Source organism: Rhinolophus sinicus, linkage group LG04, assembly GCF_036562045.2.
Source record: "Rhinolophus sinicus isolate RSC01 linkage group LG04, ASM3656204v1, whole genome shotgun sequence".
Taxonomy (NCBI): domain Eukaryota; kingdom Metazoa; phylum Chordata; class Mammalia; order Chiroptera; family Rhinolophidae; genus Rhinolophus; species Rhinolophus sinicus.
This window is the reverse complement of record NC_133754.1, coordinates 4,158,598-4,174,553: the sequence shown is the minus strand read 5'-3', so window position 1 is coordinate 4,174,553 and position 15,956 is coordinate 4,158,598. Positions and strand designations below refer to the sequence as shown.

At 44.2% G+C, this 15,956-nt stretch overlaps 1 protein-coding gene across 8 annotated transcripts in view; it reads right to left on the bottom strand.

Moving 5' to 3' along the window:
• MCPH1 (microcephalin 1) overlaps window positions 1–15,956 on the bottom strand; it is a 254,860-nt gene that overhangs the window by 197,886 nt on the left and 41,018 nt on the right. For all 8 annotated transcript variants that reach the window (XM_074329290.1, XM_019717760.2, XM_074329293.1 and 5 more), the window contains one exon: window positions 12,674–12,783. In XM_074329290.1, coding sequence (XP_074185391.1) covers window positions 12,674–12,783 — 110 coding nt within the window. The remainder of the gene's footprint in view (window positions 1–12,673; window positions 12,784–15,956) is intronic.

Here is a 15,956-nt window from a genome sequence, read left to right as displayed (position 1 = left end):
GGGCTATTTTATTATCTGGAGTCCTAGCAGGTATATCATTTCAAGTGCCTTCAGGGAAACTCAATCTATGGACCCAAGAGATCCTGGTTTTCTAAAATAAGAAGCTCACTCACTACATTTCATTGAGTGCCCCCGCCACCCTTAATTTGATAAATTCTATGCTCTAAAACTGGCTTCACTGCTGAAAATTAGGGCTAAAATCTTTAACCTTTTTAGAACTTAACTGATGTTACTTATATCTTTTTCCCTTACATGAAATTTGTATTATTTAGGAGACTCTTAATATACAGGCTGCTTTTTCTGAAAAACATAACACCTTTCTAAATGTTCTGCAATCAGGCAGTAGCAGTAATGAGTAAACATCGGCGCCAGTTTTGCATACGCCTTCATAGGATAAAGATTAATTTTTATAGTCAAAAAACCAAGCACAGAGAAAATGTACATCCAAGTTAGTCATCATTAATATCCAAATTGTTTTTAAAAACGCCAGAGGTCAGCTCACTTATTAAGAGGCTTTATCTGGCAGACTTAGTATCTAAAACCAAAACTCCCATTGGGTCCACCCACTCATCTCTTGGCTCTGAACTTGGAGGTCTAGAAGCCATGAAGCTGTGAGAGAAACAAGGGTGCTGCTGTCCCCTGAATGTCTCTGTCCCCCAAAACTCATGTTGACACGTAACCCCCAGAGTGACGGAATGAGGAGGTAGGCCTCTGGGAGGTGACGAGGTGGTGACGGTGGGGCACCGAGTAGGATCTGTGCCCTGACGACGGAGAGCACAGGGCCCCCTTCCCATCCACCACGTGAGGACACAGCGAGAACCAGCAAATGGCCCTCACCTGACACCAGGTCTGCCGGGGCCTTGTTCTTGGACTGCAGCCTCCAGACTGTGAGAAACCCAAGTCTGCTGTTCATACTCCCCAGTCTCTGGTCTTCTGTGGGAGCAGCCCAGAGGGACTGCGACACTGAGCACCAGGTCTCGTTTTTCTAGAACCCACTTTCCACTCAACAAAATCGGGTTCCATTGGGTGGGGCCAGGGCAAGACACGTCAATGACAGCTCAGAACAGTAAGCGTTCCAGAAGAGAAGGCGGTGCTTTAGGAGTGGAGTGTGTCAGAAGGCCACCTTGGAGGGGCTCTCACTGGCTAAATCTGGGGCGATCTGAGCATGTCCCTCCCCAAACAGATGACAGTCATGAATGATAACCCCCAGTAACATAATCTATGAGGACGCACAGTGCATGGTGGGAGAGGAGACGCCACAGAGCGGAACGGCAGGGGGTGGGGTGAGGGGCTGGCGGAGCCCACACTTCCACCGCTGAGAGCAGAGATGTCACTGGGCAAACACTAGCTTCTGAGCTAGAACCCTCTGGTGTGACACTTGCTCAAACAGCTTAAGCTCCTGCACAAGGCAGAAGCTCCTTTCACTATCCACTCGAAATTTAACTCTATACTCACCAAGTCTGGCCCTTAGGAAACAAGTGGGCTGAATTTGGGGGAAATGTGCAAATCATGGGATTTCCAGGGTAGTGCTATCATTTTGGGAAACAGACACGCATCTCTATCCTCCACGCCCTCCAGGGTGACCCCACAAATTGCAATCCTTCTCAACGGCTTCTTATTCCCAGTTTCCTATCCGTCATCCCTCATTTTTGTTAAAACTTCACCTGAGGAAATGAACATAGTAAAAAATACCAAAAACGAAAAAATGAAAAAAGCCACAACCTGATCAATGCTGAGAAAGATTTTAGAGCCTTTTTTAAATGAACAGAATTCGATAACTAGTGAATTTATTTCAAAATAAAAAGAAGACATTTCTGCAGAAAAATAAAACAGCCTAACTTCAAAAAGAAAAATTTAAATTAAAAAAAAAAAAAAAGGTTTTCCAAATTGAAATTGAAACTCTGATCATGTCGACTAGAATAACTGCTCCAGACCAAGCTGCTCTGGTTTGACAGCCACTGTGTATTATATGATTTTCTTACATAAACTCGCCGTTGATATAGTAACTAAACCTTAACTCATATCCAAAAGCCACACAAGCATGTGCCAAAATCTATTTGAAAGGCCTCATATTTTATTTTTTTAACAAAGCCTATAATGCTGCCTCACTGATTTTGACTTGTGGTTTTATCTGTCACTCTTCTATTTAGCCTCTTTCCTTCTGAATATGATGTTTTTTATTTTTATTTTTTTTAAGCGACTAAAGTATCCTGATTTAATATCCAATCATTTACATTCCTAAATATTATCTGGAAAACAATAACCTTAATCATGAATAAAGATAATTGGACAGACTGAAGGGAAGTTGAGGTAACTCCTACTGGAAAGGAGACTGTCGCCCCTCCAGAGAAGACACGGTAAAACCTGCGTGGGAAAGCCACCCACGTTTCAAGTGCAATCCAGCCTTTCGAACAAACGTATACAGCTATGCATTGCTGTACGTATACGTTCTGTCACATCCCAGGAACATAACCAATGAAGCAACTTGTCCCCTTTTCAGACATGTCTCTGAAGTCAGTGGAAATAAGCTGTAAGGGTTGCAGCCCTCCCCCACCGGCACCCCCGCCCTTCTCTTTGGATGGACTTTTGGCCTCATCCTTAGGCGACAGTTCCAGGACACACATCCAGCCATAACAAAGCTCTGAGGAGTAGGAGAGCTCGCTTCCCAGGGCTATCTGAGTGAGAGAACACTTTTCCAGAAACCTCCCAGTATGACTTCCCTTCACATCTTATTGGGTAGAAGTGAGTCATATTCCCAAACTAATTACTGGGAAGAGGAACAGAAAGGCCATGATTGGCTTGGACGAATGGTCTGAGGACAGAGTGGATGGGGGGGCAGTGGCGGGAGGGAAGGGCAGTAACACTTGCGCATGCATGGCTCCCTGGCACAGCGGCGGCTCAGTAAGAGTAAGTCTTTCCATCAGGGAGGCCCTGGATCCTGCGTCTTTTACTTATCTACAGCCCCTCCTTCCCCCGCCGCCCCAGGATCCGTTTGGTTGCGTTTTTTTAACATAAGGGGTCAGGTCTGCTACTTCAGCAAGTTATTATTTTGTTTGAGTTTCTGCGTGTCTGAAACAGATTAATTGGATATTGGTAAAGCAAGGTACCATGGTTTACGGCCATTCGGCTGACACCCCCCCAAACGGCAGAGTGAGCAAGCTAGACCTTAGGAACTGGCCGCTCTATGGGTGCCCGTGCCTCGAAAGCCCACCAGCAGGGTTCTCCCGATTTCTGCTCTGTGCCTCATGGACACGCCGGTGGCAAAGCACCACCTCGGCCTCCACCTTCACGGCCACTGAGGGCACCCAAGGATGTGACACAGGGGGTCCTGACTGGCCCTCGTTTCCATCACCTCCAGTCCAAAACACAGCCGATTTCCACAGCACACATCACATAGCACACTCAAAACTAGTCATCTGCACTGAACACAGAAAACACATGAAAAAACAGTGGCACTCTAAGATTCTTTCTTCATGTTTTCTGTATAAATATTTTTTTCTCACACATAACAGGAGAAAAACAATATGCAAGTGGAGCCTAAAGCAACTGTTGTGCCACCGAGAGGCAGCTGGCCTTCAGATGGCTTCACAAAGTAACATCTGCTGGAGGACTCAACACCTGTCATAACGAGCACATCCCCACCAAGGCCCACTTTGGGGACACTCTGCCAAAAGGGATTATCAAAGCAATGACAGGTCATTTAGACACCTGTGTCAGAAACCAAGGGCACCTTCAATCTCTGTCAGCTCATCTATCAAATCACGTGCACCCAAAGCCCCGACACAGGAGACAGGCCCTGTCCACTGTGTGAGCAGGCCTGGCCCATGGGAAATTATTTATGTGGATGCTTATAAAGGGTGTCATCCTGAAGGAAGTGTGGCAATTCCCCTAAGCCAGTCATAACAACAGACTCACGCTGAATTGTAAAGAAACAAAATAAATATCACCTGTCATTTGGATGAGTCACTGCTATTTCAACTTGAAAGTTAAACTTAAAAACAAAACAGCCAACAAGATGAAATGCTTCTAGCCAAGTACACTATCTAATGGCACACAGCCAAAGTCCTGGAATTACTGCAAACTGCAAAAGCACATCCATAAAATATTAGGGTCCCCAGTAGATCACGGAGGTAACTCATTCGGGGACTGTTAGAGCAGGGATGACAGCTGGGAAAACTCCCTCTGTATTAAATGAAAAGTGGCTCCAATGCCCTGTTTTCTTTGTCCCAGAAGACTTCCACCTCCCTCCAGCCTGTCTAAACTGTCCCTGTGTTAGGCCTCGAGTCCTCGCCTACCAGCCAGTATTTCTTTTCTTTCCACCAATCATACCCTTCTATCTTCTCTCCACCACAAGTTTCCTTCTTTGGAGAAGCCAGACCCAAGCGAGCTGTAATCCCCAATCCAGTGCCCCCACAGTGAAGGCCTGATCAGAGCCCCCTGAGACGTCCTTCCTCCCCGCACCTCCATGTGGTGCAAAAGAGAAAACTAAAGCTAAAAAGAGGTCCTAGGGCCCGAGGAACGAGAGCTCTTAGCAGTAACAATTATCACACGAGGTACAGCACACACAGGCCTTTTGAGAGACCTTGGTTCTTTTCCGAGGGCTCTAACGGTATCAGGGAACAGGAAAGTATTTGTCAAAACTCTGAGGAAGCCAATCACCAAAGCAGGGACCACTGACTCCAAAACCTCCTGCCTCCTGGGTGAGGTGACGGGGATGGTTTCATGCCAACGGCCTGAAGAGATGTGGTTCCATCCAAGCCCGAGAACAGAGGCTCTCCCTTGGGAGGATGACGAGCACTTCCGAAGCCTGTGGGAAACTTGTCAACACTACGCCCAACTCTCCCTCCTGCTATGGCCAGTGATCCAGGTTTGGTCCAAGCATAACCATGGTCAATAACTCCAGTGAGAGACATAGTCTGGACCATCCTGGAACTTTGAGGGCCGTTTTCATTACAGACACATGGCAGTCTCTGGGGGGTAGGGAAGCAGGCTGTCAGAGGGGCAGAGAACCAGTCTACTTGGAGTTGTAGCTGCAAATAAAGGACAGTCAATATTTGGACATAATTTCCACCCGTCCGGTGCTGGAAAAAAAGAGTTAGCCAGCTTGACTAGCTCTGTATGTCGGGTGTCATCCTCAACTCTGCGTGCTTCTTCTCACTTACTTGGCACAAACCCTTTGAGCTTGGCTTGATTATTACGACGGTTTTACAGATGAGGAAGCAGAGGCATAGAAATATTAAGGAACTTGCTCAACATGTATAATCAGCACGTAGCACTGCTGGCATCTGAACACAGGCAGGCTGGCTCATGTGGCGATGCTTTCAAGAGTAACGCTCTCTATTAAAAAACCTTTCTTCTTCCACTGACACAAGACCATTTCACCAGTTTAGGAAGAATATTACAGAAAGAAATGAGATATAATATGATGATTATGACATTATCACGTGGCAGTTAAAAGGCACAACAAATGGCATAACATGTTCATGCAAAAAGCAGAAGGGAAATTCGTTCATCCCTTACTTACTCAGCAAATATTTACTAACCACTGATTGTATTAAAAGGTGAACAGCACACAGTCCATGTCCTAAAGGGCTCATATCCTATAAAAATGTGAGAACAAGCAACTACTGGAACATACAGTAAGCTGTTATTCATCGCCTGTTTTCTACACTATTTAAGGAAGTTGTAGAAGTAGGATTCATTCCTGCTATCCAAGGTTAGTTCAATATCCAAAAATCAATGAATGTGATATACCACATAAACAAAGTGATGGATAAAAATCATACGATCGTTTCAATAGATGCAGAAAAAGCATTTGAATAAAATCCAGCAGCCATTTATGATAAAAACTCTTGGCAAAGTGGAAATAGAGGGAACACACGTCAACATAATAAAGTCCATATATAATAAACCCACAGCTAACATCATACTCAGCAGGGAAAAGCTAAAACCATTCCCCTTAAGATCAGGAACAAGACAAGGATGCCCACTTTCACCATTTTTATTCAACATAGTACTGGAAGTTGTAGCCACAGTAATCAGACAAGAAAAAGAAAGAAAAGGCATCCAAACAGGAAAAAAAAAAAAGTAAAAATGTCATTATTTGCAGATATGAAACTATGTGCAAAAGAAAGAACCCTGAAAAGAGTCTATCAAAAACTATTCAAACTGATAAATGAATTCAGTAAAGCAGCATGATACACAATTAATATTCAGAAATCAGTTGCATTTAAAACACCAATAATGAACTATTGGAAAGAGAAATTAAGAAAACAGTCCCATTTACACTTGTTTCAAAAAAATAAAATATCTAGGAGTAAATTTAACCAAGGAGGGAAGAGATCTGTACTCAGATAATTATAAGACTTTGAAGAACTTGAAGAAGAGTGAAATAAACGGAAGCATATACCATGCTCATAGATAGAAAGAATTAACATGGTTAAAATGTCCATATTACCCAAGGCAATTTATAGATTCAATGCAACCCCTGTGAAAATACCAATGGTAGTTCTCAGAGAACTAGAACAAATAATCCTAAAAGTCATATGGAGCCACAAAAGACTGCAAATAGCCAAAGCAATCTTGAGAAAGAAGTACAAAGTTGGAGGCATCACACTACCTGATATCAAAGTATACTGTAAGGCTATCGTAATCAAAACAGCACGGTACTGGCATGAAAAAAACACCATAAGTCAATGGAACACAATAGAGAGCCCAGAAATAAACCCACACCTCCATGGTCAATTAATCTATGAAAAAGAAGATGTGGTACACATATACAATGGAATATTATTTGGCTATAAAAAAATAACGAAATCTTACCATTTGTGACAACATGGATGGATGGACCTAGGGAGTATTATACTAACTGAAATAAGTCAGACGGAGAAGGACAAATATCATATGATTTCATTTATATGTGAAGTCTGAAAAATAAATAAATAAAAGTAAATGAACAGAGAAAATAGAAACACAGTCACTGATGCAGAGAACAAACTTATGGTTTCCAGATGACAGGGGGCTTGGGGCCTGGGTGAAAAAGGTGAAGGGATTATGAAGCACAAATTGGTAGTGACAGAATAGTCATGGGATACAAAGTACAGCCTAGGGAATATAGTTAATACTGCGGTAATAACTTTGTATGGTGTCAGGTGGGTACCAGACTTACCAGGGGGTCACTTCCTAAGTTATGTAAATGAGTAACCACTATGTTGTACACATGAATCTAATATAATATTGAATGTCAACGGTAATTGAAAAACAAAAACCAATAAAGAACTTGTAGAAATTTAAGCATTTGATCTGGTGCGTAGTATCTTTTCTCTCTTTTTTAAACCACTAGTATAAAGTATTTGGCCCTTCATTTCTCTCTAAGCTTCCAAGCTTATGAAAGCCAGCTGTAAACATTTCTGTGCTTTGACCCACAGCTCGCCCTCTCATGGGACAATCTTGCTTGGCAGAGATGGCTTCAAAATTTGAAAACAGCCACTTATGAAAAGCCATCCAGTGGATGACTTACCTTAAAAGTATTTTTGCTGAAGATTATAATATTTTGAACAACAACAAGAAAAAGTGCATAAACAAGAACACTTTGGAGAAAAAAAAAATCATAGGTTTTTCACCATAGTACTAGCATTAATCTTATATTTATCTCCTGCAGGCTCTATGTCTGACAATATTAAATGAGCAACAAAGAAAATAGGTTAAGATTTGTCATAGCATTTCCTATTTCTTCCCCAAAACATGGACAAAAATATCTTTCCTTGTCAATGACCTACATATAAGCTAAGATTATGATGTAATAAAATCGCTTAACTGGATTTTTCAAGATAAAATGTTCAACAAACTTATAAACATATTATTTAAAGTAATAACGTTAAAAAATACAGTTTCCCACTGATTTACAAAGTGACTTTTCCCACTGAAAGTGGGTACTGCACCAAAAAACCTCCAATGGAAGTAGTGCTCTGAGAGTCTATCATTCTTTATTGAGTCACATTTGTTTTCAGTCGTTAGGAGATGTGTCTTGTACAGCCAGTGACTTGAACGTTCATCTTAAAAATCCTTCCTGTTGATTTGGTTTCATTGCTCTTTCTTCGGAGAAGGACTTACACTGTCTCTACTTTCAAATGGCCATGAAAATTCACCCATTATTTCCAGGAATGGTAGGCTAAATAGTTCAGAAAAACCTCCCCACTGTGAACAATTAGTCAAGCTGGACAAGATACAAAGGAAAAAGCTAACACCAGCTGTGTGAAGACACTGAGGAGCTGCTAAGACAGGGAATTACAGAAGGAGACACACTGTCAGAGGTGGCCAGCGTCTGAGCCAGGTGGTCCCTCCTGGGGAGAGGTGGCCTCCCAGAATGAGAGGCCCAACTTCAAATCAGCTCAGTTCCTATGAGGAAGATACCTCAAAAATAACCCGGCATATTAGAGGAACATATGACTGAAAACTAAGAGAAACAATAGATAATAAATGACTATGTAAAAATCCAAATAGAATTACGAGAGCTGAAAAATACAGCAGGTAACGTTTAAACTCAGCACATAGGTTTCTCATCATCACAATGGACGTATAAGGAAAGAAAGGTGGAGTGGGCACAAAACCAACAGAAGATACCCGGAATAAGTAAGGAGATGCACAGAGAAGCCAGGGCGCATGGGATCTAGCACCAAAGGGCACAGGCAACCCAATGCCCAGAAGCGGAGGGCGGAGGAAGGAGAATTCTCCAAAGCAGATCAAGGACCTCAAGTCCTGTGACCCTGCAGCGAACAACAAACCCACACCCGGGCACCACCACCGCAGGACAAGGACAGCACACCCACCAAGGGCCCGCCTGGGCCGGCCGACTGGAGCGTCTCTTTCTGGATGCGGTGCATCCATTCCCAGGCCGCACCCTCTACCAAGACTGCCAGGGGCTGCCGGCTTCCCCCCCCCCCCCCCCCCCCCGCCCTACGCACCGTCACAGGACACGCGTCTAGGACACCAGCTCTCATCAGGCTGCTCCAAGGGCTTCCCAGACAGGGCACCACTGTGTGCGCTACTTCAAGTTTAACATTCAAAACAAGATTATTAAGGTCATGAAGCACATATGTCAAACCAACGTCTTAACTACAGAAACAGCATGGAAGCTCGCTCCCACGTGAAAACACAAAAACACGGACCCTGTACTCTAATGGCAATGTCCCCCATTTATGTGCTTTACGCTGATGAAAGACATTTCCTGTAAACTTGCCTTTTCTCAACATTTAAATTCAATCACAAGATATTTTTTAGAAAATAGCAACAATCTTTGTGCTTGATGGACTCCTATCTATCTATCTATCTATTTATCTTTTATATACTTATACATAAAAGCCTATGTTAAGAAGTCTCAAACTTCACTTTAGCACTGGAGGCCCTGAAATCTAACAAGGAACAGAAACAAGCAGGTAAGACCTCGGTTCCAGTGGGGATAACGGGCAGTGACTGAGACAGCATCCTAACCTGCAAGACGAACATTGTATTTGCAGGTTCCAGGTCAGAAACTTGCATCTAACTCCTCACTACGACCCTACAGCTCCACAGGACACGTGCAATACGGCAACTAAGGTTTGTGCTTTTGTGGACACACTACAACACAGGCTATCAATGTAAACTCCTCCCCCACCCCCACATACTGTGGTCTCAAAGGGCCGGAAATGGCATCTTTAAAACCTAAAACTGCATTTTAAGACCTGTCTGTTGTTCTTCATTTGAACCTGTGCAATGACAGGCCGTGACCATTCACCTCTCTGGATTTGCACTTGTAAAACACTTAATCCATAAGCAAACAAGTAGGATTTTAAGCTTTTGTCTTAGTTTCAAGAGTCCAAACAATGAAATTGGTTTGTATGAAAAGTGTTTAGAAACAAAAAAAGTTCTTCCAGGATAAATTATTCATTTAAACTAAACAAAGCACCTAAGGCACAAAAGTGGTTTCCAAACTTTGCTTCACATTAACCACCTCATGAATTTTTACAAATCCAGGTGCCCCGGGTAACCCCACAGTAGCAACCTGAGTGCCTGGGGGTATGGGCCGGGCACCCCTGCAACACACACGTCCCGGGTGATTGCAAAGTACACCAGGGCTGAGAACCACGGCTCGAAGTCTCGAGAGGTTCCAGATCCATCTGAGAAAAGGCTGTGCTGATGGGGCCGAGGGTGAGAAGCGGGTCAGGAAGTGTCCTGTGCAAGACGGGAGCTCAGCTCTCACCCCGTCTGCTCTTCTCAGGACTGGAGGGTACCCAGGTTACTCTCCCGAGTGCGGGTTTCCGCCTGTCAAGGACGGAGTGTACTGGACAGGACGCTTCCAGCACCTGGTGGGCAGCTCACTGCTACGACCTGCGCAGCCAGGGAAATGCAACCCAGAGGGTCTCAGGTCGGACCAGAGACTGCACATCTGAGGTCCCCCAGGTGACTCTGTCACCAAGAACGGAAGCCAGCAACCCTTCCCTCACTAGTACTCCGGTATTCTAACTGAGGAGGGCAGGAGGCTTCCTAATGCATCTTAAAGACTTCCAACACAAGAGTCAAAACTAATTTGTGCAAGTTACGTAATTTATTAAACTGCTGTTTGTTCCTGAGTGTGTCAGTTGAAGGAAGATAGGTGTGTATTGAGGTATAAATAATTTTGTACTTTTATATTACTTTCCTTTTTGACCATTTATATTTTATTAGTATTCGTAATGGTACACCTTACAGCACATAACTGTGCAGCACACAGTTCTGTGTGTCCTGACACACAGAACAGTGTGGAGCGGAAGTCAAACAGGTACTGTTCTCTCATTTCACGTGCCCTCCAAGGTGGGATGCGTCCCTCCCAGGATGCATGTCTCTCCCTCAGTCACGTGCCCTCCAGGGCGGGATGCGTCCCCCCCAGGATGCATGTCTCTCCCTCAGTCACGTGCCCTCCAGGGCGGGATGCGTCCCCCCCAGGATACATGTCTCTCCCTCAGTCACGTGCCCTCCAAGGTGGGATGCGTCCCTCCCAGGATGCATGTCTCTCCCTCAGTCACGTGCCCTCCAAGGCGGGATGCGTCCCCCCCAGGATGCATGTCTCTCCCTCAGTGTTCCTTGACAGACCCAGTTCATCAGCTAAAGGTTACCATCAGGGAGAAGCCACACAGGGTCAAATGTTCCAAATGTTAACTTCCCGAGTGGGCGAATGAGGACGTTAAACCGCATGCTTTGTGTTCAGAGAGGGTGGACTGTTTTTATGGTAACAAGTAACTCAGCATGTTTTACTGGGCACTTTTTCTCCAAAATGCAGGCGTAATACCGAGTACCGGGACGACAGAGAAGAGGAGGTGCAACTGCTCCCCTGAGCAGACAGCGTGGGCGGCAGAAGGGAGGTACACAGCATCGGAGCGTGGTCCCCGAAGCACCAGGAGATACAGACAGCCCGGTCTGCATGAACACACACGCAGCAGTGATGCTTAATAAACAGGGGCAGAACGAATGTCAGAAAGGTTTTTCCTTCATGTTTTCCAAAGGAAAAAGGTTAAGTGACTGCAGCAATTAGCAAGAAGACTGGGACACGGGAACAAAACATAAACACAGCCACAGAGTCACCAGCTTTCCGCAAAGGCACCATCCCTGGGGAGGTCCGGAAAGCGGGAACAGGCTCCGGGACAGTCGCTGCCCTCAGCACAGGAAGCCAGATGCCTGGGGTCCCTGCACTAGGGGACCTGGAGAGTCTCTCTCCTCGCAATCTCTTGTTCCACCTGAAATGTGGTTCCTTTCCATTTTTTTTGCTCCAGTTTTTTGTTTTTTTTTCTGAGACAAACCAGAAAGCATCCCTAAAGAAACCTGAGTTCCTATAACTTACGACAGACTTCACGAAACCGGGGTCATTTTAAGCCTGTTTTAACCACTGCCAACAGGGAGGAAGGTGTCACGTTTCTCTTCCCAGGTAGAGCCGGCCGCTCACCTGTTTGGCCGACAGGCCGGGAGCTGGACGTCCCAGTGTAAACTGTTTGCTGGCATTGCTTTTCTGTCCTGTGTGACTTGTTTATCAGCAGTTTCCCTGTCGTTTGGAATTCCCGTTCCACTGCACTATACTTTCCTGGCCTCATAAACATGAGGCATAAGACAATGAGTGGCTCACTTCAAATTTAGGGAATAGGAGTAGATGCTGAGCAATCAACACATTTAAAACCCTCCTTATATTTATTCACCTAAGCCCACAGTGTGATGGGAGCGCTGAGTGGTCAGAGCGAGCGGGGTCTAACGCTGAAGCCCAGACGTTCGGGGACCCGGAACACTGGTGTAAAAACCTCTCACTCCGATGGCTTGAGCTCAAACCTGATTCGCTCACCACGAAGGACGTTTGGGTCTTTCGCCTCCTAGTTACTGAATGTTTATTCAGATGGTACAACTGCTGGCACCACCAACGTTCTCTGCTCCAGAGAAGCTGTCAGCTTCGTCACCAGCCAGAAACACAGCGGAGAAAGCTTGTTTCATCAGCAGTAACTCTCTGTCCTGACCAACACGCTCAGTTTTATTGTCAGTGTTGCAATATCTACCCATAATTATTTATTTTAAATAAAATACAAGTTGGACGGACTAGTTATGTCCTACAAACGCAGAGCAGGACAAACTATGATGTGGCAGCTTCGGAAAGATTAAAATAATATTTTCGCACACTGACCTTTTGGCCTTGGCCTCTTCTCTCTGATTCCTCATGAGATCCGATGAGGTCCCTGCAGCCTTCCCATGAACCTTCTACACCACCACGCCGGGCTGGTCCATTTTTAACACCTAAAATCCAAGGGCACTGAAGATTAGTTATAGCTTTACAAGGACCCCATATTAATGCAATTGAAGCAAAGTAAAAATCTGAAGATTGATTTCTTTGTGCATACTGGTAATGTGAAAGCATGGTCCTTTTAAGGAAATGGCAGACTTTGTGCGCTCTGAGTTCTATTTGGTACGTTCTGTTTATTCCACTCGATATGCCAAGCAGTTCACTTTACTCAAGGGTCAGAAATAACTGTTCCTGTCAGGTGACAGGTACTAGTTTTACAGAATCCCTTTTGTCCTTTTCATAATGTAAATGGATGCCTGTATCTCATGCACTATTCGAACTCCAATTCTTAGAATTTCACATAATGATCAAAACCCAGCTCTACAGAGAAGGAAGTTCTATATTAGAGGGAAGACATAATCTGAGCTGTGGGGTGAGTCTGAGTTATTCTAGAAAACAGTCTTCAGTACGAAGCTTCAGGTTTCAATGATTTTGCACCCTACAAATGCCCACCTTTGACCAGTGTCTTGCCATGAAGACACACAAGCAAAAAGAAGATACTCACCAAGTGACATGTGGTTTCATTAGATGCTAAATGTTGTACAAGCCCTAAGTAACTACAGTGAAGTGTGAAATGTTTACTTTAAACTGACCTACCTACTCCTACAAGTTTACATGGTGATGCCTTATTCTCACTCTTCCCTCCCAAAATAGTTTGCCTCCCACCAGGGGTGCCAAAAAAACGTATCCACATTTTAAGAAATGTTATCTATACTCAAGCAGTAGTTCGCCATAATCAGAAGTGTCTGGACACTGATGGGAACCACTATGAGCACCTCTTGTAATTGCAGAAGTCACACGTGACTTGTATTCATCTTTTGTTATCAGCATATATTATAATAATTTTTTCCTTTCTTAAAATATGTATACATTATTTTGGCAGCCTCTGTATATGAATTAACTGTTATCTTGAAGGCCTAATACCAGCTGCCACTTATGTGGTCTCATGGGATAACGCATGCAAAAGCTAGAGGACACGTATGTCGTGCCACAGCCCAGTGATGGCTCGCCGACTGCCACCACCCTCCTTCAGCATCATCCCACAGAGGGGTGGATGCTCGATCAGAAATCTCTCATGATTAGCGGCTGCCCACTGGAGATGCAAAGATGCACGACACTGTCCCCATCGTAGGGAGCAGACAACCCAGTAGACAGCGGAGACATAGATAAATGGATAGAGGCAAAAATAAGTCCCATGAGAATTTAAGCATCATACAACATGAGAATGACTGCTCCGCAGATATGTCCAATAAAATAGGATGCTCTAAGAAAAGATATAATTAACCTTGGAGGGTCTGACTTGAAAGTTAGTGGTTTGTTTTTTTTTAAAAAAAAATTGAGTTCAAGGGAAGTGAAAACAAAATGCAGACCCACAATGGTTAATTTTCTTGAATTCAAGCTAGTTGTTATTCGCAATTTGGGCCCTAAAAATGCCAGGCTGTGAACCACCATAAGCCCTAATACTGGATCCCTTTGGAGACTCACACCAATCACCAGCTGATACTGCGATCTCCTCAACGAGCGTTTATGTTTGACTTGTACGTCGCTTCTCTCCCAGTCCAGCTAAGTCCCAGAGGACGGCCCAACCCGCGACCGCCTCAGCCAGCTAAAGAGCTCACTTGAAGCAGACAGGTCAGCAGGCCATGTAAGAGGGTATTCTGTAGTCGGTATTTTGTTCTAAGACCCAGCTATGCTAAATTTCTCTTTTACTCATTTTGAAGGTATCTATCTATCTATCTATCTATCTATCTATCTATCTATCTATCTATCTATCATCCATCCACCCACCCACTCACCCACACATTCCTTTCCACTACATTCAACCATCACTTTTTCAAAACCCTGAGAATTCCTAACCCCCAGGGCAGGCCATGGATGCAATGTTTTTCATCTTTAAGATCTAAGATTAAAAGTAATTAGGATATTAGAATGAATTTTAATTGTACCCACTCTTCATTCATTTATATTCATTTAAACATAAATATTTACTTAAAACAAGAGTGCATAAAATGAGAAAAGTAGTAGACTGAAGAGGTAATTTGGATCCAAGTCAAGAAAGGTCTACCCTTGCTTCTGTCCTAGCTGAGAACAATGAAATAGGTTGTAAAGCATTTGGTAACAAAAGACCTAGACAATTCATCATAACCGTAAAACTTAGGAAAGACTGAAATTGCTAATGACATGTTTTCACACTTTCACAGATCACATGGTAACGAAATGAAACAAGCAAATGCTTTCTCATGTGGTTGTTTTAAAACATCATTTCATGAAGTCAGCCACAGTGATTTTCTAAGTGCCCTTCTTTAAGGACGTCATCGGTCACCCCAAAGCAGCTGAACATGCAGAATAACTGAGAACGCTCAGAGGAGAGCCGTGGGCTACTCCTTGCCTTGGCTCAGTAAACAAACGTGTATGCGGCAACTTCCTGGCCCTCCCACCTCTCCATGTCCCTGCTGTGTGTGTTCCTCAGGCATCGCCCTTCCACAGGGTGTTGTCAACTCCCTTCTCACCCCCTGAAGGGTGACTGTCACACAGCCAACGTCACCCATCACTGAGTCCTCATTCGCTGTCTCTTGCCAAGCTGTGGCATGGCGTGACATATCTGACTCTCTCATGGCCATCTATGGAAGTCTCAGAAATTTCAACAAACATGCCCACGGGTGCCCTGCAGCTGCTCTTCCTTCAGCATCTCCCAGGCTGAGGAACGTCCTGGACCATGGGCATCAAAGTCCTAAGTCCAGGACTCCTCTCTCCCTCATCTTCATTCTAACTGCTTTGCACGAGTCATTCATTCAGTTTTCAAGAAATGATCAAATACAGACAGAAAAGAACATCACAGCCCCAGAATGTGTATCATTGTTACACTGCCTGACATCTTACCAATGAGAAGTGTGCTGAGGTTAACAATATCATCCAAATACAAAGATATCAGAGATGGTTAGAAAGTGAACTCATTCACCTCTCTGTGTGAATTAGTTAAATCACTACCTTCACTCACCCAACAGAGATAAGCAGGAATGAGGACCGTCTGCATTCTGAGGGAAGATCACTTTGGAGGCACTACCAGGCGAAGGCAGCATAAGGACAAACAGAACGAAAGTGCTAGGAAAGGGACAGAGATGAAGAA